General features: G+C 39.2%; 1 protein-coding gene across 1 annotated transcript in view; it reads left to right on the top strand.

Annotated features, from left to right (window-relative positions):
* Positions 1–8,935: 8,935 nt before the first annotated feature.
* Positions 8,936–27,803, top strand: part of LOC149835737 (putative ubiquitin-conjugating enzyme E2 23) — a 47,642-nt gene continuing 28,774 nt past the window's right edge. Inside the window, exons 1-2 of the mRNA XM_090008723.1 lie at positions 8,936–9,093; positions 10,067–12,262. Of these exons, the coding sequence (XP_089864849.1) occupies positions 10,067–12,262 (2,196 nt within the window). The 5' untranslated portion in view covers positions 8,936–9,093. The remainder of the gene's footprint in view (positions 9,094–10,066; positions 12,263–27,803) is intronic.

The raw sequence follows: 27,803 nt of genomic DNA, 5'->3' as shown, positions 1-27,803 counted from the left end.
TAACGCATAGCCCCCTTTTAGGCAAACATGTCTTATTATTTAAGCATGCATTCATGCCTTAGCATAGGCATGCTATATCCTACATAGAACCATACTTATACATGTATACACATTCTGCATACAGATCATAAAATTATGCAAATCATGAAACAAACTACGTAAATATCGGGGTTTGGTCCTTAGACCGGTTCCAATTTGCAAACGACTCAACTCTGTCAAACTATTACAGAGTTTACATAAAATTATATATTTGGTAAATAGAGTTTAATTTTTCAAAAATTAAAGGAATTTTTGTCATCTTTCCAGAGCCGCAAACCATTCATGAAAATTTATTCGTTTGAGAAAGTTATAAATGTTTTACTATAAACCTACACTTTTTTGTTCTGACTGTCACGGAACAGTGCTTAGTCTATAAACAGAGCCCGAATTTTCACAGTAGGTGAAATTTTTTGTTAGCTTTCCAACACAACAAACCGATCATCAAAACTCCTCAGGTTGAGGGAGTTACGAGCAATTTACCGATCGAGCATCAAGTCGAAAATACATAATATCGGGTTTATGCATTCGGGTGGGGCCAAACCAGGTCACCCGAATTCGTACATCCAAATTTTTTTAACATAAATCAATTCAGAAATTTAAATAAAATCATACATCATTGACTACCATAACCTACAATTGATAAATCTATTTTTCCTCAGCCATTTGGCTGGAAAAATACACCCATCTTACACAAGGCCTAATTTCTCAAAAATAAAATCAGTAAACAACATGATTTAATGAATAAAGTGTGAAATTACTCTACCAATAAAAAAATTTAAATAAATACAGAATATTTGCATGCACATACTCTATTAATTATAATTAAATTTTGCAAGAAATAATTTTACTATTTCATGTTTTTCCTATATTTACCATTTTTTTTTGTAAAAAACCCGATATGACTAAAAATGCAATATCTAGAGATTTCGACCATGGAAATCCTTCAAACTTTTACATAATGTCTACAACAACATACTCTACTAATCCAAATCAATATTTACAGAAAAATAATAGTGCAACCTAAGTATTTTAAAAATTTACAGATTTGTTTTCTGAGAAATCAATTTTTTAGCAAAACTCATTTTCAAAAAGGGTTTTCTCTTGGAAACCCGTTCTATTTTCATATTTCAATAGTCCTAAGCAAAACCCATGTGTGTGAGGCTTGGTTTATGGTCTATACTTATAAAAAAATGCTGAAATTTGTGCTACAAATTCTGTTTCGCAAGTGAAGTATAGATCCCCTATCTTTTGGGGAAAGACTCGTTCCTACGTGATTCGGTTAAACTCTTCGCACGAACTGAGTGATCCACATGCACCATGACCTTGAACATACCCTCCTAATGCCTTCTTCAACCAAGTAAAGGTCTCCCTTGTAGATCCAAGGGTGAAACACCAATGCTTGGTGTAGGGGAAAAAAGAGACAGAATAAATGGTTTTGGGAGAGAGAGAGAACTTGAGAGAAAAATCAAAGGGGGAAAATGGGGGGTGTGAGCCCCTCCTACCCTTATATAGCCCTTGAATTATGCCAAGGGTTGGGGCTAATCTCAACCCTTGATCTAATCCAAGCTAAGTTTCTAAATCCCATCACATGTTTCTTTCCTTTTAACTTTTTATTTTATTTTTGAATTCTTTATTTCTTATTCATTTTTTAAGCATAATATCTGACATATAGGTACTATATATATCATAGTATACATAATATATGTGATTAATTATATAAGGAAGGGGGTAGGTCAACCCCCGTGGGTTGGCCTTCCTTTCCAAAACTCCAACTTGCTTGCTTGACAAGTAAGTTGACTTTTTTCTTTTTCTTTTTTTTCTTTTTTCTTTTTTTTTCTTTTTTCTTCTTTCTTTCCTTGGTCCATCCCTTGCTGGACCCTTCTAGAGTCCTCTAGAGTTGGTGTCCCCCTTATGGGCTCTTATCTTTGAAAATGATAAGTTTTGACTTTTCCTTTTGTTTTTTTTTAGTTTTTAGTAACTTTCAATTTAACCTTATTTTAAAGTTTATTTTTATTTATTGTATTTTAAACTTTAAATTAGGATGCCACATAGGATGGGATGGCCCACCTATGGACTCCTACCATTTTATAAATTTTAGTTAATTTTTGAAGTCCATTCCATGAAATTCCAACTTAATTCAATTTAAATTTATTTTAAATTCAAATAAAATCTTTCATAAATAAACTTGTAATTCACATGAATTACCAATGAATGTAATTTAATAATTCTACACCTAATTAATGTCCATTAATACTTTTTAAATTTTTAGATGCTAAATTATTTATTTTAATTTATTCCATAAGGGCTAATTCAAATTTTCTCAGAAACTGTTTCTAAAAAATAAGAAACTCGGTGAGACCCTGGGCATGTAATTCTTCTAGAATATTCTTATCAATATGATCCTGAATGATGTTCTTGAGGACGAAACAATTTTTTGTATCATGTCCTATTGCACGGTGAAACTTGCAAAATTGTTCTTTGAATTTACCCATGATTGTCGGGGGATCGACAACTCTTGGTAAATGAATCATGCCTTTTGCGAGCAAATTTTCTAGAACAGTCTTGAGCTTCTGATCCAGAGGGGTGAACTTTCGATCAGTGCTCCAGTCTTTGTGTTTTGGTTTTTCCTGATCTTTTCCTTTATGCTGGGGACTGGATTGGAGAGGTCGAGCATTCTGCTTGTCCATTTTATCCTTTTGACCTGTGTGGTCTTCTCTGCCTGGATTTGGGTTTCCTGATCTGCTAGTATGATTTTTTCTACCACCCCTTTTGCTTTTGTCATTATTGTTACCCTCGATGTTCACAGAGAATGTGATTGGTGTCATCTCCTCGACTGGCTCTTTTCTGGTGCTTGACTCTGGTAGCTCCAATAGCATCTTTGTCATCATCCTTTGAAACATCTTGTACATGACTGGATCAATGTCATCTTCACTTGTCTGGTCCTGCTTCTTGACTGGTCTCATGGAACTCATCTCGTTGACATTGCTTAGTGTTGTTCTCTTTCCCGACTTTGTTTGAACCATGGTGAAATGCTAATCTTCTCTGCAGAATGAAATGATGGTTTAAACTGAAGAATTTTTTAGAGAAATCGAGATGATAAAGGAGATGTCTAAGGATTTGGAAAGAGACAGAAATTTTGAATAGAATTTAGAAGACATATACGAAGAAAAGAAGTTCGATAAGATCTGAACATTTGAAAAATTGCAGGCAGGATCAAAATAAGGTTGGAAATTTGAGATCCAGAGGAAAGGTAGGAAAAGTGAAATCGCCTGGACTTTTTGAGGAAAAATATGCGGTTTTTAAAAATTATCCAGGGTTTTGATAAAACTGTTGGAAAAACAAATAAGAAATGATGTAAAAGGCAAATCAAAGGGAAATGAGAAATAAAGGAGAATATATTCAATCACATCCTGCACAAACAATTATGCACATACAACACTCCCTAAGAAGCTGACTCTAAATGTATCAATTTTGAAAGAGTTGTAGGACCCTAATCTTGAATCTAGGTTCAGATCAGTTGTATCCAATCATGCTATGCCAATATACTTTAGCCAAAACCTGAAGTACGTGGCATAAAATCAATTTCTTCGGTTCTAGGTTCATATTTTTCAACATCCTTGAGCACCTGCCGATATACGTTGGACTATGGCCCTTGGTACATGGCAGGGTGGCGTTAGCCCAAATAAGGGGCCCAGTTGTGAGGCTTTGTCCTGAACTATGGTTCTGGAAGAAAGCCCAGCAACGTGATGACCGGGTAGAGATAGGTGGGGTGGGTTTTTTTTTTAAATGAGCATATGCAAGCAAACAGAGGGCTCTAAGACATAGAGAGATGGATTTTTAAAAATTTGAAGAAGCAAATATTGTTTTCATACAAATCCTAGATTGGGGAGTGTTGTATTTCAGACCTAAGTCTATGTGAGCATGAATCATTCTCCTCAATATGTACTAACAAACCATGCCTAGTCTACATGCAATCCATGTCAGCTGGATTCAAGTCTAAGCTCCTAGGCTCACATGATAACAGAAAGTAAAAGCTGACATTCCATGGAATACAATTTTGACAATTTAAACTAAGTCAAGCATACAATTGATCAGGCGAAGACAGGTCCCATCACGGTCGCCAAACTTGTTATCATCGCAAAATTTTACTTTTGCAAGTCAAACTGACCTTTGAAAAAGATTTTGAAAATAACTCGCCTCCATTTTAAAATACCCGATAATTGGGACTCATTTGTCTGTACGAGGTTCAATCATTCCTGGCGCCTTTACCAGGGGTAATTGAACCAAGGATCAAAAGTGTGCTTAGCTTTGCTCAACTTGTCTAAATCGTGTTCTATTTCCTAAATGCACAAAGAATCAGGCATGTGCTATGAATTTCAGAAAATACAGATTTAAAAATATGATGTTTACTTCAGAGATTTGAAATACTTAGGAAATATTTGGAAAAGATGATACTTTGAAAATCGTGAATCATGATTGGGAGAGAGCTTTTGAAGAAAAGAAAATCGATTTCTGAAGAAATGCAAGTGCTTTGTGAAAAACGATTCCTGAGGAATTTCAAATGATTTTGAGAAAAACTTTATTTCTATGAATTTAGAATTTGAAATTGAAGATTCATCTTGGGATCCTAACAAAAAATCCAAATAAAAAAAATCGATGTGGATCTAGATCCGGTATACATTTTTTTTGAAAAAGATATTTTAAAATACCAAATCTTGCAATGTAAAAGCACTAGATTTAAAATGACTTTTCAATCAATTTTTTGGATCTAGGTTAAAGACTGGATCAGAAGAAAATTTTGAACCCAGATCTGGATCCAAAGTTTCAAATGATAAATGGGTTTGAATCTCAGACAATGAGCATGATCCATGCTTAAAAATGGTGGATAGATCTTGGATCAATGATGAGCTTTTAAAAATAGATCCTGGATACGATAAGGCCGATAAAATGGATCTTGGATCAAAGATAAAATTAGAAAGTGGATCCTAGATCAGAAATAAGGTGGTGGAGATGGATCATGGACATTAGATAAGAATTGACGAAGAGATCCTGAATAACAAATGATTGATGGGTGGACCCTGGATATCTAATGAAAGAATCCAAGTCCAAAAAAACAAATTGGACATTGGATACAGATACCAAAGCAGATTGGATAAAATATCCAGGTCCAAAATAGAAAATGGATATTGAACATCATATCCAATATTTGATTAGATCGGGTATCCAATGTCCATATTGAAACATGGATTAGATCTTGGATATAGATAGAGTATTAGATAAAGGAATTTATCTGAGTCCAGATTAGAAATTACCCTTGGCTTAGAAATTGACCAAACTACACCTGATTGAGAAATGACCAAGAATATAGACGATTTTGCCCTCCTAAGCAAGGGCGTGAGGTGAGGTCCACCTCAGGGTAGGGCCTTCTCTAGGTCCCATTCCTTGGCTAGGCTAAAATCTCCTTGTTTTAATGTTTTAAAATTTCACTGGTAGGTAACTTTAAAAACAAGTGTAAGTGGACAGTGATAGTGAAGTAGAGTTAAGAGTGACACTTAAAAAAATAAGGTTTTAACAGGCTTGAATGGGGTTCTAAGGTTCCTGAACTCAGGTGAACTAAGAAGACATTATCTCAACTAAACTCCTAGACTAGATGAGTGAAAATAGACACAATTCTATATGAAATAGTAAGAAATTCACTATAGAGTAAAGTAAGCAACACGAATGTACTAGGTATAGTGAACAAAACACTGGGTTTGAACTAAAACCACAATCAATTGAACTAAGATGAACTAATCTGGAGCTTAAACAAACTGAATCCTAGTTCGGTTAACTAAAGTTAGCTCAATTTTAGCTGAAATGAGTTGAATTGAACTAAAAATGAACTCCAACAACATGAGAAAACAAGTTTAAACTAAAATTGGACCACTTGAACTTCTGATGAGCTCAAATTAAATACAGAAGAATAGAATCAACTGAAATTGACTAATTCTGAGACAATTGGATTGAATTTGAGCTAGAAATGAGCTCATTTCATATAAAATGAACTAAATTTAGCTTAAATAAACATGGTCTACTCAATGTAAGTTCAGGGGATCTAGAAATGATTGATATTCTAGCTCTTCTAAGCTTAAAATGAGTTTGGTTGGGTCTAACTGACAAGGATCTAAGGTTACCTAGGGGCAAATTGGTAGTTTTTCTGATAAAATGGGAATAAAATAATACCTAAATTGAAATGGTCCTAAGGGTTAGACTCCTACACTGTGCTAAAGTGGTTGGTATCTGTGAAAGGGGGTGTCCAAATATTAACTTGGAATATTTGGGGTATTTACAATATGTTATTTTGGTTTAGATTTAAACAGTTGGGGTTCATCCATGTATATGGTCAAAATCAGATTTAAACAGTTGGGGTTCATCCATGTATATGGTCAAAATCATGTACATATGCTGAAAATTACATGTTAACAACATGTTGGTTGATCCATGTACATAATCATAATTATTTACATGGGTCGGCTAGACCTGAAACAATCTGTATTCAGCATGATGGTTGATCTATATACATGATCATAATCACGTACATGGCTCGGTCAAACCATAAGTACAGATAAACCAACCCGTTGGCTGATCCATTTACAATTTTAAAAACGTGTACATGGGTCGGCCAAACATAAACCAGTCTGTTGGCTGATCCATGTACATGTTCACAAACATGTCATGGGTCAGCCATATATGTTTACACTCATGGATAACATTTACATGATCATAGTCATGTACATGGGTAGGTGATACCTGTGTATATAACTATATATGTTGGTATCTATATATATATATATATATATATATATATATATATATATATATATATATATATATATATATATATATATGTGTGTGTGTGTGTGCTAAACTCGATAAAATTGAACATAAAACATGTGTAGATGCATGAGCATGCATCTCGACATATCTGATCCAAACTAAAATATGCATATATCTCGATAGATCTTAACCAAAATCGGGCCAACAAAGGTAAAACTTTTGCATAGTTGATCAAGTACATGAAATTGGTCATGTACATGTTTAAGATTGATATATGTATTCTTTTTTAGATGATACATAAACTTGATCCTGATTTGATTAGTTTGCAATTATGCATATCATACACATAAATCTGAAAATAAATTGATGTTTGCATGATTGTAATTATATGCATGTTTCGATGCTTATGCACAAAATTAATTATGAATGGTGTGTTATGCAAGCATTGATTTGCATGCATATGTGCTTGGCTTAATGCACATTCATTATATGTGTTTTGAATGTACATTAAGAACATATTTGGAAACAATGTGTGTTGCTTTTCACTGAAATTTTGCAAGTTGCATAAATCATTTTTGAGATGTAAACCACTGCAGGCTGTGTAGGTCAGGAGTATGTGTTGCTTCAACTGTTGTTGATTTTATTTATGCATTGTAAAATTTATTTATAAAAATTATTGAGTTTTCAAAGTTAATTGCACTGTTAAATTATGAGGGTCAGAACCCAAAATTAGTTTGGCATGCTAATTTGCAAAATGGTTCTTGTGTGAAAAGCTTGAAATTATTTAAAAGGTAAAACATACCAAACAGTGTAATTAATCTTTTCCTTGATGAGCCTTCCACAATATGAGAATCTTAAGAAATCATGAGGATATTAAAACTTTGTGTGTGATTGTATCCCTGAAACCGATATGGTGGTTCACCTCCAAACTACGATTTTATGAAAATTCAACCACTTTGCCTGGGGATGGTGTTGTTGATTCAACTGTAGTTATTGGTATACCAAGAAAGTCAATGGATGTTGATTTTCCTGATGTCACGATATTAGATGTTGATTTTTAATGTTCTGATGAATGATGTTGATTCTTGATATCGGTCGAGAATACGTGTAAAATCTAGTAATAAAATATAAATTGTGTGTTAAGCTACAACTGAGAACCTAACTTGAACTTCGAGAATTTGTGCCCATTTTGAGTATCTGTGAGTTTAAGAAAAAATAAAAATTAAATTTATATGTATTTAATAGGGACATGCATGTAAAAATAATTTTAATAAATAACTTAATAAGTTATTCATGCATATTTTATTATTCAACATTAGTTTATGCATTAACGCTTATTTTGTTTCATATGATATTTGTTTTTATATGATATTTGGTTGACTACTTGAATAGCAGAATAATTGTAGTAAGTTGTTGTATGTGATATTCTTCTGAAATTTATGCATTAATTTGTCTATGTTATTTCTTTTATTGTTTGAATTTTTATAGAAATTCGTATAAAGGACTTTGAATCTTACTTGTTTTTTTAAAACAGTTCAGTGATATCCTGACTAACTGGCTAAAAACTGCGAGTCTTGTGACTGATGTTCTGGTTCTGATAAGATGGATCTAGTTGATATAGACGATTTTTATGTCTTAGGATATTTTGACAATTCAATTTAAATTAATAAAGTTTGATTTATTTTTAAATTGATTCAATGCACAGTATAGTTTGTGATTTGGTATATTAAATTTGTGATGCCTGAATCCTTGAGTGAGTTTTTGTAATTATTAAAAGGCAAAATCCACTATTTTTTTTAGGGTCAATTGGAGTTGTTATAAACTATGCCAAATACTAGATCTAACAATTTGTGAGAGAGTGAGATCACATTACGCGGGAGTCGGATATACCAAAGATCCGAACAGTACAAAGGCAGTTCAGAACGATGAGGACACATCCGTCATTTTCTTTATCCCGAGGAATACTTGAGTAAATTCGTCCAAGGGACATGTTGGGCAATTTCTTTTTCTATAAAGCCAGAAATGTTTGAACACTTTCTCTCTTTAAAAAAAGCTCCCTTTTGTTCTTTTGAATAAAGAAAGCGAAGGGAAAACGAAGAAGAGTTGAGTTCGTCGAAATCACGAACAATTTTCTCGTTTTCGTGGAACTGTTTAGCTGCTGGGGGAGCTCGATTAGTTTTGTTTCTCTTCGTTTCTGTTTTCCTCGGCTCGGGTGGATCCAAATCCTTCAATCGCCAGGTGATTTCTTTCTTTTATCTTCTTCTTCGTTCTGCCCGTATTTGGGGTTTTCCAGATTATTGATCTTTTCTCCTTTCTTTTGATGTTTTTTTGTGTAGATTTATCAACCTACCGATCGTTTTTTTTTCATGGTCGTCGCTTAAGAATTCCCTTTTAGCCATTTTCTTCTTCTTATTTGTATTTTTTCTGTGGTTTTTTGTAATAATTGGGCACGATTCTAATTTTCTCTTTTTTTGAATACGAAGCTCACAACAATTGATTCAATTGGTTTAAGTTTGCAAACGATAAACATAGCCTTTTTCTTTTGTTTGGTGTTTTTAACTTTGTTTTTAGTTTCTTGATTGATTTTCACGTTGCTTGGAGGTAGAGAATGGTTCTCCTCCGTGGAGACGTTTAGGATTTCTTGTAATTTTGGATACCACCAATGATTCTCTTGCAGTCGAAAACAGTATGAATTTGATTCGTTTTTTTGTGCTTTTGCTTGTATTTTCTGCTACCACCTTCGATTTTTCACGTTGTCGAACCCTGCTTTTTCTAATACAAAATATGCTTCTTCCATGTGTTTTTTATTGTTCTTAGCCCGATATAACGATACCCGCCTACGGACTTGAAGGATGGTGAGGCACTCCCCATCGGAAGATTATTTCTCCCGTCTCCAATCCAACACTTTTCATTCTATGTTATGTGGTTGTCTTCTCTGAATGGTAGTTTGTTGTTTGTTTGTAAAATAACTTGGTTTTCCATGAAATGGTTTATTTTCCCCTTTGATTATATAACACAAAACTACTATAATGTTTGTCCATCTTTTTATGTCCATCATGTCTAAACGCTATGTACTTCCGAGAATGTGAATGTGATAGATTCCACTTTAACAATATTGGAGTAGGAAAAAATGGATTTTGCAAGTATTTTGTCTAAGCCTTATTGGTGATTTCTGGGCATGCTGATGTCATTTTTCTCTCCAAAATTTTAGATGGGTAGTGAGCGTCATGCGATAGATGCCTGCATTTCTGTTGGCGATGATAGCAGTGTAGATCGATTGGAATGCTTGATGAGTACTGATTCTTCTGCAACAGAAAGAAATGAGGATAAGGAACTAGCAAGTCAAGACGAGGTTCCACCAAGGTTAAATACAGAGGTTTATGTTTATAGGCAGGATGTTGTAAGGTCCGTCAAGAAAGAGGGACTGATTGGGATGGTTATGGAAGTTGCTGGCGACCCAGACTCGGATAGCAGCATTAGTGACAGTGAGGATGATGCCGAGAGTGACGATTCACTTTCAAATGGTCAAGTTAGAGTTATATGGGCTGATCATACTGAGACCAAAGAGAATGCTGAGGAGATTATGGTTGTTGACAGGGCTTTTATGCATGGTGATGTCGTGGCAACTGCTTCTCATCCAACTGGACAAACGGGAACTGTGGTGGATGTGGATATTAGGGTTGATTTACTCACCAAAAATGGGGAAATAATAAGTGACGTCTCCTCGAGAGAGTTGCTGCGTGTTAGAGATTTCGCTATAGGTGATTATGTGCTTAATGGACCTTGGTTAGGAAGAGTTGATGAAGTTCTGAATAATGTGACTGTAATGTTTGATGATGGGTCTGTTTGTAAGGTGATTAAGGCTGACCCTGTGCGGCTTGCACCAGTCTCAACAAGTGTTCTTGAGGATGCACATTTCCCATATTATCCAGGTCAGCGAGTTAAGGCTTCCTCTTCGTCAGTGTTTAAAAATTCTAGATGGATCTCCGGCTCCTGGAAGGCTAGTCTATTGGAAGGAACTGTGGTTAAAGTGCAGGCTGCATCAGTGTTTGTCTATTGGACTGCTTCAGCAAGCACTGGCTGTGGCTCAGACTCCATAGCTATCCCTAGTGATGAGCAGGATCCTAAGAATTTGAAACTTTTATCGTGTTTGGCATATGCAAACTGGCAACTGGGTGACTGGTGTCTTCTTCCTTCACCTAAACAGCTTCCTGTCACTGGTGTAAGTGGGGTTTCATCAAACAGGAAACACGGTGGCTCTTCTAGAAGTTCTGATACTGAACTAAAGGGCATGGATGAGTGCTTAATTAACCATGTTGAAGATATGGATAATGAATCCTGCACAGAAGTCTCTGCAGTAGATTCCCATGATCCTGGACTAGCTTGCCTGAAGCTTAACCTACATGATGTGATGGATCCCGAGGAGTCACTGCTTGAAATAAAGGATCAAAATAGTCTGTGTAATATAAATTCTTGCAAACTTGAATTTGATAATAAGGATTTAAACGATCACTTGGATATAAATGAAGCAACAGCAATAAAATGTGAAAAAAATGGGAATTCCCACTCCTATCGAGTAACTGACAGCCCAATGGAACTTGAGGAAAGGCAAAAACTGGATGAGCATAATGGGGCTGCAGAAGATAATGCATCATCAGAGTTTGGTTCTTGCAGCAGTTCAATTTCAGTGACAAAAGAACCTGCTCAGGAGAGTTGGCTTGCTCATCGAAAGAAGCTTCGTAAAATTATTGTGAAACGGGATAGAAGGACAAAGAGAAAAGATGAAACATTTGAAAGGGCTCTTCTTATTGCAAACACTGTCACAAAGGTTGATGTGATTTGGCAGGATGGAGTAAGACAAAATGGCATATATTCAAAGGCCTTGATCCCAATTGATGATGCAGGTGATCATGAATTCTATCCCGAGCAGTATGTGGTGGAGAAAGCTTCAAATGAAGATGAAGATGCCTCTGTAGTCAAGCGTGTGGGGTTTGTTAAAAGTGTTGATGCAAAGGAACGGACTGCTCGTGTAAGATGGTTGAAATCTGTATCTCGTCCAGAAAATCCTAGGGAGTTCGATACAGAAGAATTAGTAAGTGTATATGAACTTGATCAACATCCAGATTATGACTACTGCTATGGGGACACTGTGATCCGGCTCTCTCCAATTTCTGAAGCTGCTAAAATGGATAATTCTGGAGATCTGAATGAGGGGCAGGAGCACCAAGCTGATGAACAGTCTGATAATAAAATGAAGACCATAGGTCAATCTGTGGAGCGACAATCAGGTCAAGTTCTTGAACATGAGAACATTAACTGTTTCAAAAACCTGTCTTGGGTTGGCAATATTACTGGTCTTAAGGATGGTGATATAGAAGTTACATGGGGTGATGGTATGGTATCAATGGTATGTACCTTGGCTTTCTCTTGTTACTCTCATATTGTTTAAAATGTGTGTTTAGCATATCTGAGTGGGGCTGATAGTTGGATACTAACACACTGATTGTGCTGCATCAAGCCTTCAATTTGGTGGATAATGCACCAAGAATTGTAAAACCATATCCATTATGATTGCATGTGATGTCTCAAAGAGGGGGAATCTCATATTCAGGCTAGGTGACCAGGTTATGAGAAGTGAGAACCGGTTTTTATTTTTAGTATACTTTGATGACGAAGATCATGAAAATTTAGATGAAATTAGTAACATAAACATGCAATATTTATTTTTATTTACTTATTTTATAGAGAGTAATATAGAAAACATGTTAAACTGACATGAAAATTCTCAAGTTAATCTTGCACACAGCGAGATTTGAAAATACCAGGTGCAAAGTGAGTTCAGGGAAGAGGCCAGAACTGCACAATGAGAGTGTTGGTAAAAGTGACTTGGTGGTGTTTTCGTTAGAAACATATCACAGATATGTTGGTATAAAGGCAATGCTTTTATTTTTATTAGAATGTAGAAGGAATATTTCTCTTTATTAAACCGTGAAATGATAGTGTTATCCAGATTTTCCATATAACAGTTTGTTTAAGGACGCTATTCTATATTATAATTACTAACAACCAGAATGATAAACAATATTTTGAAATCTTGATACCTTAACAAATTGGTATTTACCTGTTAACATTGAGTGTCAAAGGCCCTAGTTTATATGTTGATCGTGAATATATTTCTTTCATGATAATTTATTTACTCTTGGGGTTAATCATTTCCTCTGAAAGGCTTAAATACCTTTTAATGTAAATATCTATCAGAATTGGTACTGAAGGCATTAGACATTTGACATGTGATGGGAAGATGACAAATGACACTCACCATCAATATCTGTTTTATGCTAGAAAGCATAGTTGGCAAACCCACGAGTTGACTCGAGATTGCTCGAGTCGATACGGATCGTACCCCAACTGGGTCACCAATTCAGGACCACCGATCCACATACCTCTTTATGTGTTTTTGTCATGCATTTTGTGGTTTTGATGCATAACGCTCATAAAAAGATACTTGTTATAAAGAACATATATTTTTAAATCATAAATATTAACAATTATATATAGTTGAATACTTATATAGCTTGGTCATTGATGCCATGTGCTAAATTTAATGATTATACAGTTTGGAGTTTGAGTTTTTCCATATCTTAACTCTAGAAAATGCAGTCCTAACTTGTCCAATTTACCGAGTTGGCCCGCTGAGTCACGAGTCAAGGGTCTGGCTATCTGAGTCCGAGTCACGAGTTTGCTAACTTATAGTTGTAAGTTTGAACTTTGAAGTATAAGAATTCTTTTAAAAAAGTTATGTGCATTTGTTTTTGTAAATATGCGGAAGTTCTTTAATTTACTTTTTGTATTTAAAAAATTAAATTCTCACTTGGATGAAAGAAGCCAAAATGGTAGTTTTCTTTTTCTTGGGGAGGAAGGGTGGGGGGTTGTAGACATTGCTTGTGGAGCTTGAGGTTATTTTGATACCAAAAGTAATACTCAACTATGAAGCTTAAACCACAGATTGTTAAGGCATGCAAAACTTGATCCCTGGATAGTCAGAAAATAACTGCCTCACAAGCAAAAACACACTTTAAATACTTTTATTTCATCTAAGAAAAAAAATGCACATTTTCAAAAGTATTAAACATAGATAGTGCAACTGTTTTTTGTTTGATGAAACAAGGTTCATTCTGGCAGTTTTGGACAAGATTCATTCTGGCAGTTTTGGACAAAATTCATTCAGTTGAACTTGCTGACGTGACAAGCTGGCGGTCTGGTTGGGCTTTTTAGGAGGTTTCTCTTTCTCCAGCAACAATGCCCCAATCATGAGGGCAATTTATTTCTTTTCAATTCTCCCTTCTTTATTCTTTCTCATTTCTTCTCTTCATCTTCTTGGATTTTCTTCCTTTTTTCCCTTTCTTGTTCGTGAAATTTCTTCTTTTTCCTTATGCATTCCAGAGCACAAATCCTGAGCTTTTTCTTTCCCACAACTGGCTTGAGAATTATCTGACTTTCTGCCCCTAACCTGGAAGATGGCTCAACAATTTCTGGATGCAACAGTGATTTTTCAAAATTTGGATCATCCATTCTGCCATCTTTGGAAGATTCAGGCATTTTTTAGCACTCTGTATTTTCTGATTCTGCTCTTTTTTCTTTGTGCTCTGACTTGGGAAGAATTATGTAATTGGAAAAGGCTCTGGGAAATGGTGAATCCTCTATTTGGTTTTGGCAGACAAAGTTTTGATTAGAGGATGGACAGTAGAGAGAGAAAGAGAGAAAATAACAGAAGGCAGAAAACCAAAAGGTGCCTTAGACCAAGCATGACCAGGATATATATATATATATATATATATATATATATATATATATATATATATATGTGTGTGTGTGTGTGTGTGTGTGTGTGTGCCTGAAGAGACACATTAGGCACCTCTCCATAAGTACCCAAACGGCTAGAGCGTGTCTCTACTGGAGAAAAGAATCACTACGATTGGAAATTGGGGCTAAAAAGGAATATAAAGCTGGTTGATTCCTCTAGAAAGTGCTTTTGGGGAAAATTAGGGTGAAAGAGTTATTGTTTTTGTTGCAAAGGACTGAAAAAGTGTATATTGTTTCGGGTTCGGGTCTGGATCCTATACCAGACCCGAGTTCATTGTAAAACTTAAACTTAAATGTTTTTCTTCTGGGTTGGGTTCGGATATTATATTAGACCCAACCCGACCCATGTTCACTTAAAGGTTTTTATACAATGCATTAGGTCACGATTTTTGATATACAGAAATCATGACAGCCGCAGGCCTCTTTTGGTTTTCCCTTCTCGTCTCTCTCTCTCCCTCTCTTTCTCTGTTTTCTCTCTTAATGCAGGTGCAGATGAAATTCTAAGATGATATCAGAGCATAGATCCTTCTAGAGGTGACCACGATCAAAAAAATTTGAGGTTTTCTCCTTCTCACTCTTTTTGTCCTTCTTTCCCTTTCGCCTCTTTTCTTTCCCCCTTTCTGAACCTCCCTGTGTACTCACACCTCACGTGAGTTACATTTTTGCGAACCTGTGATTCACGGGCCCCCTTATTCACGTGAATCCAGATCGTAGATTGACTACGCTTCACGTGAACTGGTTCACGTGAAGGATCGGTCTTCTCCCAGATCGTGAGTTAACGTCTCTTCACGTGAATTCGTGAACTGATTCACGTAAAATGTTAATTTTTCTCATTAATCGTTTGATTTTCCTTTCATTCTGTCTTTTCCAAAATATCTCTGCATATTCGAATGTTATTGTGCTTCCCTTTGATTCCCTGTGCTCTGCTGCATCTTATCATTCCTGATTTCCCTTTGCTGAAACAATCAAAGGAGGAGTTTCTTAACGTGTGATTCTTTTTACGTTTTTTTGGTGCCCAGAAAGGACCAAAGTTTCTTCATATTCTCATTTTAAGAGACTACGATTCTCAGCAAAAAAAAAAGGGGTATTCGGAGAAGGTTGATTTTTTTTTTTGTCTGTTGATTCTTATTCTCTATGGATCCCTACCATCCTCAATCAAATCTTTCCTCAAGTTTTCTCAACCAATTTGTTTCTGAGAAGTTGAATACCTCAAATTTCTTGATCTGGAAGAGGCAGATTATTCCTTTCATAAGGAGTCAAGGCCTCTTAGGTCACTTGGATGGAACCACTTCAGTTCCACCAGAATTTAGCCCGAGAGAAGAAAAAGATGACAAAGGAGTGAGTTCAATCGTGTATGTCAAAAATGCTGAATTCCTCAATTGGGAAAGAAAAGACCAATCAGTTGTTGCATACATCACATCCACCCTGTCTCAAGAGATCCTACTTGCCATTCCTGACAATTGTACAGCTCTACAACTCTGGGAACGACTGGTTCAGACGTATTCGCAGGTTTCTCAAGCAAGAGTAGTTTTTTTAAAGAGAGAATTTCAGTTGTTAAGGAAAGATTTCATGACCATCATGGAATATTTGAACAAGATGAAGACCATTACAGATCAACTTGCAGTTATAGGGTGTGCCGTTAGTGACAGTGACATGGTGCAACAAACCCTGAGTGGATTGGGATCTGACTACAACATGATAGTCACTTCACTATTGTGTCTCCCTGTTCTTCCTACCTTTGATGAGCTACGAGCCAAATTGATCCAATATGAAATGACTCTGAAGGGATTCTCTGAAGAAACTCATAATCATTCAAATTCTCAAGAAGTTTTTACTACAGGAGTGACCTATGGAAGAGGACGAGGACGAGGAGGACAAGGGCGAAGTGGACACGGAGGGCGTGGTTTGCTTCCCACTCCAAACATGTTTACTCATGCGCAGGGAACAAGATCCATCCCTACTTGCTTCCTTTGTAACAAAAAGGGACATATCAAGGCGAACTGTTGGCATAATCCAGAGAATAAAGGAAAGAGTCCACAGACAGAAATCAAGAGAAGGTTCACAAATACCAGAGACAGTGGAGAGATTAAAGATTTGCTGATATCTGCCTTGTCAGAGTTAAAGTTGAAGCAGAATGATGAAGGCACTTGGTTTGTCGATTCTGGGGCAGCGACTCATGTGACAGGCGATGCAGGTAAAATTTCTAATCCTATTCCTTATTTTGGAAAAAGTAAGATTGTCACTGGAGATGGATCCCACCATCCTGTTTCCCATGTTGGAAATACTGTTATCCCCATGTCACATTCCACTCTTACTCTTTCTGACGTTCTTCATGCTCCTGACATTAAGAAAAATATTGTCTCCGTCTCTAAACTTATTGATGATAATAATGCTTCAGTTGAATTCACTCCCTTCTCTGTGCAGGTCAAGGACCTACGCACGAGGGAAACATTCGCTGAAGGAAAGAGACGAGGCAACATGTATGTCTTTGAAGAAGCTCCATGTCGTGATGTTCGCCCTTCTCACCTAGTTTCGAAGTCTTCATCGGAGTCATGTTCCTCCTCTTCTGCTAGTGTTTTTAGTATCTCTGAATGCAATAAGCCATTCTTATAGCATAGTAGGTTAGGACATTGTGGGAGTCATTTTATTGAGAAACTTGTTTCTAATAATCTCATTCCAAAAGAAAGTCTTAAAGGGGATGAGAGTAGTCATAAATGTTCTAGTTGCCTTTTATGCAAGAGTCATGTATTGCCTTTCAATTCAATTAATAAGAGAGCTTCAAAACCTTTTGAGATCATTTGTTCTGATGTGTGGGGACCAGCCCTAATTGTCTCTGGGTCTGGAAGCAGATATTATCTAATCTTTGTTGATAGCTATTCTCGATACACTTGGATATATTTCATAAAAAATAAGTCAGAAGTCTTCTCCTTGTTTCAAAATTTCTTTTCCTTGGTCAAAAACCAATTTTCTGAGTCCATTCAGTTTTTCCAATGTGATGGAGGTGGGGAATTTTCATCCCATGACTTTATTTCTTTTCTTCGAGATAACGGAATAGGAAGAAGGGTGTCCTGCCCTCACACTCCTCAACAAAATGGGATTGCTGAACGAAAACATAGACATATCGTTGAAAGTGCCATGAGTATGCTTCATGACAGCAATCTTCCCATCAACCTATGGACAGAAGCCTTTCATTCTGCCATGCATGTGATAAATAGATTGCCAATGGTCATTCTGGAAAACAAGTCTCCTTATCACTGTCTCTTTGAAACTCATCCTAGTTATCATGATCGTGTTTTTGGATGTGTTTGCTATGTGCATGTTGATCGGTCCCTGAGAAACAAGTTTCAAGACAAGGCCCAAAAGTGTAGGTTTGTGGGATACGCAGATGACTACAGAGGATATAGGTGCTATGATCCCACCAACAAACGCATCAGAATATCAAGAAATGTTGTCTTTGATGAGCAAAATTTTGATGACAAAGCTGATGCAACCAATATACCAACTGAAGTTTACTATCCTTGGTTGAGTTCAGAACTTTTTGCTAGCACCAGCGAAGCATGTTCACCAGATTGCGTGCAGCAAGAAGAAGAGATGTCTGAAAACACTGAGACATCGGGGTCACAGATTTTAGAAAAAATACCTGGTAGATACAAAGGCATTGTTTATTCCAGACAGAGACCGATGACATCAAGCCATTCAGATCATGCTTCAGTCAACAATTTGACCCCTTCTCACACTCCTGAGATCAGAAAATCAAGCCGCATACGACATCCCATTGACAGGTGGGTCAGCTATAACAACTTCTCCTTGGATCTTCAGTTGTTTTTAACTGCTCTCAATAAAGAAGATGAACCCACTATGTACTACCAGGCAGCCAATTCTATCAAGTGGGTAGAATCTATGAATGATGAAATGCAAGCTTTGCATGAATGTGGAACTTGGGAAGTCGTTCCCAGACCGCCTGACAAAAATGTTGTTGGATGTAAATGGGTCTACAAGATAAAGTACAAGCCAGATGGAACTATTGAGCGATACAAGGCAAGACTCGTAGCAAAAGGATTCACTCAAGAAGCAGGGCAAGACTATGATGAGACTTTTAGTCCGGTTGTAAGAATGGGAACAATTCGAATTATTATCTCTCTGGCTATTGAACATGGGTGGAAGTTGAGTCAGCTTGATGTAAAGAATGCCTTCTTGCATGGGGATTTGAAGGAGGAAGTGTATATGGAGCAACCCCCTGGATATCAAGAACAAAATTGTAAAACCCATGTGTGCAGGTTAAAAAGAGCTATCTATGGTTTGAAACAAGCATCTCGCTCTTGGTTTGATAGCTTCTCACTAGAGACTCAGAAACATGGATTTTCACGTTCCATGCTGGACCACTCATTGTTCTTTTTTAGAAGCCAGACTGTGACCACTCTGTTATTAATTTATGTTGATGATATTGTTATCACAGGAAACTCTGTGGTTCACATCCAAGAAATGAAAAACTTACTAGGTCAGAGGTTCAAAATGAAAGATCTGAAGTTGATAATCAAACTCATGGCTTGACACTCACACAACACAAGTGTAAAAACCGAAAAATGTTGCTACTAAATTTTTGTTTATCTTACAAAATATTTCAAAAAAAAAAAATAGGCAATTTGGGCCTAGATCCACATTTCGGATCTAGGACCCATAAAGGGGCAAGCACTTATAAATAGTATCAACCAAAAGGAAATAAAAAAATAAAATAAAATAAAATATTTTTTTTTATTATAAGGTTAATCTGGGGATCCACAGTTGGATCCATTTGGATCCAACTGTGGATCCATATCATTGGGGTTGGCTTACGGGTCTCGGGTCCGGACCAGAGCCGAGCCTTGTGTAACAGGGCTTATAAGTGTAAGGGGCAACCCGATAAGGGTTGCCCGATAAAATCTGAAACGAAAAAAAAAAATATATAGAAGAAGGGGCAACCCGATAAGGGTTGCCCGATAAGTCTGGAGCAAAAGAGGGACTCAGAGGTTAGGGTTCTGAGAGAGAACCCTAACGGTATCGCATGGGGGAGGAGGCCTCGAGGCGCAGCCGCCGGCGGGAGGTTCGGCCCCGACCTTGCCGGGCTATCCCTTTCAAAAGCAGGGGGGGCTCTCGGGTGGGTTTCCCCCTCTCGCTTTTTGTTTCCCCAAAGATCTCTCTCTCTCTCTCTCTCTCGCTGTGTGTGCGCACGCCGGAGGAAGGAGCCCATCACCGGCCAACCACAGGCGTCAAGGGCCCCTCAAGCATCTCCCTTCACGGCGGTTGGAAGGAGCGTCACCAGTCGGCACCCCTCTGCGACAGCCGTCTCCGGCCACCGGAAAATCACCGTAAGAGGTACGGGTCCCCTCTCATGGAAATGGATGAGAAATCGAAACCCTGGTTTGATTTTGTGTTTTTCCTTAGGATGGAAACCCTGAAAAAAAAAATAAAGGGGATTCGGGGTCATCACTTTAGTTGATGGTGGTAGGCGACAGGCCCAGCCGACGCAGTCGGCTGGGCGTGGTGTTAGTTTTGGTAGGGACCCAACCGACCCGGTTGGTTGGGTACAGGTGCTGGTTGTGGCAGGGCCAGGGCAGGCCCAACCGACTCAGTCAATTGGCTGGGTGTTGGCCTGGGATCTCAGGTAAAGCAAAGAAGAAAAAAAAAAAGGGGTTTTAGGTTCAGTATTCTGATGTTCTTGCTTGGCATTGATAAGTGCATTGACATCTTTGACTCGAATGTGACGTTAATCATTTCTTTTTTTTTATGTTTCATAAATTTGATCAGCCTGTGCATGTTTTTCAATAGTGATAATTTTTGTTTGTCTGTAAAGGAAAAATCTCGAATTGTGGGCTTACGTTAAGAAACTTTCTTAAGGGGCTATGGGCTGGGTATCGGTAGTGGGATTCCTTTTATGTTAGGACCCATGGATAAAACCCTGTGTAGCTTCTTGCATATTCTGGAATAGTCTAAATGGAAGTAGGGGGAGAACTCTACATATGATTAGGGACACATCCGTGTCGGGTTCACGTTGAGTTGTTCCACCAAGTAATGGGTGTTTATGAACCTATGTTGGATTGCCTTTTCACAATGCAGCTTGTGCTTTGTTTAAGACTTCAACTGTGTATATTGGCCTGCTTATTTTTACCTTGTTGTCGTGGGCTGAGATCACACTAGGCTGATAGTACAGTTCATGTTCTTTCAGGATGGATTTTCGTTTGAGATGGGCTTGAAATCATGTTATCCATTCACACTCTTGCTTTCTTTATTTTTCTTACATATGATTGAATATTATCGAAATAATGTCTTCATGGTATAGTTAAATTAGAGAGAAATCTGTAGTCTATTCCATGTGATGAATGACTTGCTTTTGCTAGCTTGTGGTACAGATGTTACAGGAAAATATATACATAAATAGTTGTTAAACATGTAAGATGTTGTTTACTCGCAGCACACACATGCCCAAACTGGGTCTGTGTGTATTCTGTTGGGCCCGGCCGATAGGGTCGGCTGGGTTTCGCAGGATTAAAAAGAAATAATATATATACAGAATTTCAAAAAGGGGATTTTCTTTATGCTGTTTAGGTCTTGACAGCATACACAGGCCCAGACCGGGCCTGTGCATATGCTGTCAGACCCAGCCGACAAGGTCGGTTGGGCTGGATTTGTTTATTAAAATATATATATATATATATATATATATATGTATATATATGATTCCTGCTTTTCTTCTTCAGTGATATATTGTTCGGTTTGACAGGAGGAGTATGAGTTTTTAATAGATGTACATTTTGATGGGAATGAGTAGTGTTATGAGTATACGTGTAAAATGTATAGTCATGCTTCTACTAGACTATTGATGTCTCATTTAACATAAGTATGCGAAATTGCGGGGTTTATTCGCGTGCACATACTCACAGGAGATATGTATTGGTGGATACCCATATGTGATGGAGGTAGTACACTTAGTGAGAATGTAAAAATGATATGTTTAATAGCATCACTCAAACTACACAAGTTGGTAGGGCACACTACTACACTGTTCCCGTTGTCCTCACGGGCTGGAGTCCCGTAAGGGTTCCCGCAAGGGAGGATGCGGGTTTTCACTTTACTTTTGCATATGGGTTTGTAAACTTAAAGAATCGACTTTAATAAAAATATAATGAAACAAGAACAGTGTAATATACATTGTGAGATATCTCATCTGGAGTATGAGAATCTTAGCTATCCGGTCTTGGGGAGACTGTGATGATACAAAAACTCCGTGTGCGTTGTTGCCCCTGAACCCGATATTGAGGTTCTTCTCTTGGCCACAGTTTTAGGGAGAATCCGCCACTTTACCCGGGAGTGGTGTGTTAGTCACAACTGTGAGGTTATGGTACCAAGGAAGTGGCACTTGTGGGCGTGGGGTGTCCCTTGTGTCCCCGACATTAAATGTGGAGGTCTAATGTTCCGAAGGTGATTCGGTCGAGAGCTAAGTTGGAACCCAGTAATAAAATATAAATTGTGTGCTAAGCTACCCTGGGAACCTAACTTGACCTCGGGGATTTTACCCGTTTGGTGTATCCGCGGGCGATGGAATTAAAAAGAGGAACTTAAAATTCTATGCATTTAATAGGGCATGCATATGGAAACATGAACTTAAATAAAAGAAAATAAGGTGTTCATACATTACACATATATCATGCATAATTTTGCTATGCATTAGATCAGGCATGGTCCGTTTCTTTTCCCTGATATATGTTGTTGATGGGTGATGGTTACTCTTTAATGTATGTAGAATACCCTGCTTACTCGAAGTGAATACCTGTTATTGATGAAAGTTTATGCATACTTAAATGATGTTGCATGGATGCTTAAGTTGGATTGAGTAGATGTAATAATTGCTTTTCCTCAAGGAGAATTGCATAAAATTGTACTTGTGTTCTTTATGCTCATTTATTTTCATTAGAGGGATCTGTACGCAGAATCCTTTGGATTTCTGACCCCTCCTTTTTATGGTTTTTCACAGGAGCAGGAACTCATTGAAGCGACTGGTGTCTGGGCAAGTCACGGGTGTTACGCACTTGCTGGATACATCTTAGAAGGACATCATGGCTTTACTTTTGTTTTCCTTTTTGTTCTATTAATTGATGTTTCACTTTCAGTAATTCATTATGCAAGTGTCTCTAGACATGTTTATCAGTTTTTCAATAAACGAATAATGATTTGATGTTGGTTTGGAAGATAAGTGTAAGCTCTATCGTGGTGTGTGGTTATCCAGCTGTGAGTGGAACTGTAAAGGCCCCACGTCTCTGGGAATATTTTCACATCAAAAAAAAAAAAATCGCATTTTCGAGGGGATGAGTTGGGGTCGTTACAGGTTTGGTATCAGAGCCACCACAATATCTTATACTTTTATCATCATTTTTGCAATAAATTTTATTTTTTGAAAGTGAGCCATGTCCTGAAGTATCAGCAAGTCGTGCCTCGTACTCCAGAGCAGTCGTCTTCACTGGTAAGGTTATTTAAGTACTTTTATCTAAGCATTGGTATTTAGTATGCTTGATTTTATGTAGGAGTAAACTTTATTATAGAATACATTAGAAATCATATGTGATCTTTAAAAAATATATATATATATATATAGTTGTTCGGTATCAACCCAAGAGGGGTAGGATCAGAGAGGGTCTAATTTGTGAAATGCACGTGTGTTGTAGATGTCGTATACTCGCAGAGGTGCCTCGTCCTCTACTGCGGCTCCCGCAAACTGGCAGGAGCAGAGAGATTTTATGATGGAAGTCATCCACACCCTGACCGAGACCATGACGGCTCAGGCGACACAGACAGCACAGGCCGTGCAAGCGGCTCAGGCTATGCAGACGGCACAGGTGGCGCAAGCGACACAGGCTGCGCAAGCGGCACAGGCTGCCCAGGCAGCTGCGCAGGCAGCCGCACAAGCAGCAGCTCGCGACCCACCTGTCAATGTTATTCCAAACGTGGGCGGCGCTTTCTTCGAAAGGTTCCTGAAGTTGGATCCGCCAACTTTTTCAGGAAAGACAGACCCAGAGGCAGCGGAGAACTGGGTTGAGGAGGTGGAGCGGACGTTCGACGTCCTATCTGTCCCTGAGGACAGAAAGACATCTTTTGGCACGTACCGTTTGAAGGGCGATGCCAAGAAGTGGTGGGACACCCTGCGAAGGGTGAAGTTCGCTGACTAGGACGAGATTCCCTGGGAGACGTTCAGAGAGGAGTTTCTGGATGCATACTTTCCCTCCTATGCCGAGGAACAGATGCAACGAGAGTTCCTCGATTTGACTCAGGGGACCATGAGTCTAGTGGACTACACTACAAGGTTCCGGAACCTCGAGAGGTACTGTCCGAACCTCTTCAAGAGTGAGAAAGCAAGGGCGGGGAAGTATGTGCACGGATTGAAGGATGGGTTGCGGACTCGCGTCCTGACGAGTCAGCCTACTACTTTGGCCGATGCGATTGAGTCAGCTACCATTCTGACTAAAGATTGGGAGAAGTCCAGGGCTACAATTAAGAAAGGGGGTGGCAATGGAGATGGTTTTTCGGGCACGGCAAGGAAGAATCCACCAGCAGGCGGAAGGGTTCAAGGTGGCAAGAAACAACGGACCCATGATGGGCGACAACACAATCGATTCCAGCAGCAGAGGCAACAGGGAAGGGCCCTGCCAGTGTGTCGCAAGTGCGGCAAGAACCATCAACCTGGCTTTTGCCCTATGTTCAAGGGGGTCTGTTTTCAGTGTCAGCAATTTGGGCACATCGCTCCTTTCTGTCCGAACAAGCCTGCGGTTCCGGGAGGACAGCAACCACCACAACAGCGACAACAGAGGCAACAACAACAACAAGATCAGCGCAGGACCAATGGGTGAGTCTACGCGGCTACAACAGTTACTCAAGGCCACCAATCTGATCTGATCGAAGGTATATTCTTAGTTGTTGAACACTTTGCACGTGTGATGTTTGATTCTGGTGCAACACACAGCTTTATTTCTTCTTCGTTTGCAAAGTTGCTTGATTTGGTACCTTCTAGCCTCGAAAGGGCTCTGGATGTGATGTCACCCATGGGTGCATCCTCCTCCTGCGGGAAATATTTTCCAGCAGTTTGTGTGGTGATAGAAGGCCATGATTTGTCTGCCGATTTGGTCATTTTAGATATGACATTTTATGATGTCATTTTGGGCATGGACTGGTTGTCCAAGCATAATGCGACCCTCCAGTGTCGGGGTAAGAAGGTTATCTTGGAGCGTCCCAATTTGTCTACGTTATTGCGTCGTTCAACGAGACCGACCGACGGGGTGAGAGTCGTCTCAGCTTTGAAGGTCCTCAAGTACCACAAACAAGGTTGCATGATGTTTCTGGCCAGTGTGTTTGCTCAAGATAGTCAGGCGACACCCTTGGAGCAGTTAGATGTTGTTCGTGAGTTCCCGGATGTCTTTCCAGAGGATTTGTCGGGCTTACCGCCATATCGGGAAATCGAGTTCTCAATCAAGCTAGTGCCTGGTACAACACATGTTTCTCGAGCTCCGTATCGCATGGCACCTGCAGAGTTAGTAGAATTGAAGAAGCAGTTGCAGGAGCTTCTTGACAAAGGATTTATTAGACCAAGTGTGTCCCCTTGGGGTGCACCAGTCCTCTTTGTTAAGAAAAAGGACGGCTCAATGCGACTTTGTATCGATTACCGTATGCTAAACCAAGTGACGGTGAAGAACAAGTACCCACTGCCGAGGATTGACGATCTGTTTGATCAGCTGAGGAAGGCAAAGGTGTTCTCGAAGATTGACCTTCGTTCTGGGTATCATCAGTTGAGAATCAAGACGGAGGACATTCCAAAAACGACATTTAGGTCCAGATATGGGCATTATGAGTTTCTAGTGATGTCCTTTGGACTTACAAATGCCCCTGCGGCGTTTATGGACCTGATGAATCGGGTTTTTAGTTTGTGGTTGGACTCGTTTGTCATCGTGTTCATAGATGACATTCTGATTTACTCAGAGAGTGTAGAAGAACACTGAGAACATCTACGAATCGTATTACAAACACTGAGGGAACATCAACTCTATGCTAAGTTCTCAAAGTGCGAGTTTTGGATTGATAGAGTAATGTTTCTCAGTCACGTAATTTCCGAGAGAGGAGTTGAGGTTGACCCAACCAAGGTAGAGGCTGTTTTGTCATGGGAGCAACCAAAGACGGTGACTGATATCAGAAGCTTCTTGGGATTGGCGGGCTACTACCGTCGATTTATTCAAGACTTCTCGCGTATAGCTGCCCCTATGACTCGACTGTTGCAGAAAGGAGTGAAGTTCGTGTGGTCACCTCGATGCGAGGATAGTTTTCAAGAGTTGAAGAATAGGTTGACCACTGCTCCCGTTTTGACATTGCCCTCTGGGGCAGGAGGTTTCGTCGTGTATAGTGATGCTTCCGGGACCGGACTGGGCTGTGTCCTCATGCAGCACGGCAATGTCATAGCGTATGCTTCTAGACAATTGAAGGTACACGAAAAGAATTATCCCACGCATAATTTGGAGTTGGCGGCAATAGTCTTCGCATTAAAGATTTGGCACCACTACCTTTATGGGGAACAATTTGAGGTTATGTCCGATCACAAGAGCCTCAAATATATTTTCACTCAAAGGGATTTGAATTTGAGGCAGCGGAGGTGGTTGGAGTTCTTGAAGGATTATGACTTCTCCATCGCTTACCATCCGGGCAAGGCAAATGTGGTGGCAGACGCACTTAGCAGAAAGACGACGGTCACAGCTGCTAGCCTGATCGGACGCAGTTGGAATTTGGTCGAGGAGCTGGTCAGATGGCAGCCATTTGCGGGAGATTCTGGACGCATCATTTGTGCGGGGATGCAGGCAAGACCGGAGATCATAGATCGGATCGAGGAGCTCCAGTCAGCCGATCCGGATTTTGAGAAGCTTTGTGAGAGTGCCCAAAAGCCAGAAGCGCAGTTTCGTCGAGAGGAGGACGGAACCATCATGTTCGGAGACAGATGGTGGGTTCCAAAAGCGTTACGGGAAGAGCTGATGAGTGAAGCTCACAGATCGAGATTTTCCATTCACCCTGGTTCCACTAAAATGTTCAAAGATCTTCAGAGGACTTATTGGTGGAATGGGATGAAACGGGACATCGCGGAGTTCGTGTCCCGGTGTCTTACCTGTCAGCAGGTGAAGATTGAGCACCAAAGACCTGGTGGACTTCTGCAGCCACTTGAGATTCCAGAGTGGAAGTGGGATGACATCTCGATGGATTTCATAGTAGGGTTACCTACGACCCGATGACAACGAGATGCCATATGGGTAATAGTAGATCGGTTGACAAAGAGTGCCCATTTTCTTCCAATTAGAATCAGTCAGAGTTTGGAAAGTTTGGCCAACCTTTACGTCGATGAGATAGTTAGACTTCATGGGGTGCCACGTTCGATAGTGTCAGATCGAGATCCGCGTTTCACATCTCGATTTTGGCGCCAGCTTCAGAAAGCTTTAGGCACAACATTGAAGTTTAGCACTGCGTTCCACCCGCAGACGGATGGACAGTCAGAACGTACGATCCAGACGCTTGAGGATATACTGAGAGCATGTGCTTTAGATTGGGCAGGCGATTGGGACAAACATGTGAAGTTGGCAGAGTTTTCGTACAATAACAGTTTTCATGCTAGTATTGGCATGGCCCCGTATGAAGCTTTGTACGGCCGACCATGTAAATCACCAGTGTGCTGGGATGAGGTTGGAGTGAGAGCAACGGAGTCTCCCGAAATCATCCAGCACTATGCGGACCAGGTGCGTTTAATCCGACAGCGATTGATTGCAGCACAAAGCAGGCAGAAAAGCTATGCTGATCAGCGACGCAGGGAGCTCAAGTTTGAGGTAGGCGATCATGTGTTTGTTCGAATTTCGCTTACGAAGAGTGTCTTCAGGTTTGGAAAGAAGGGGAAGCTGAGTCCTCGATATGTTGGACCTTTCGAGATTCTCGGGCGCGTTGGGGAGACCGCATACCGAATAGCACTCCCTCCCTAGTTTTCGCAGATCCATGACGTATTTCATGTCTCGATGTTGAGAAGATATATACCTGACCCC

This window comes from Nuphar pumila, chromosome 6 (genome assembly GCF_984573655.1).
Source record: "Nuphar pumila chromosome 6, dmNupPumi1.hap1.1, whole genome shotgun sequence".
In the NCBI taxonomy this organism is placed as follows: domain Eukaryota; kingdom Viridiplantae; phylum Streptophyta; class Magnoliopsida; order Nymphaeales; family Nymphaeaceae; genus Nuphar; species Nuphar pumila.
Note: the sequence above shows the minus strand (reverse complement) of the source record. Positions and strands in the feature narration are given on the sequence as shown.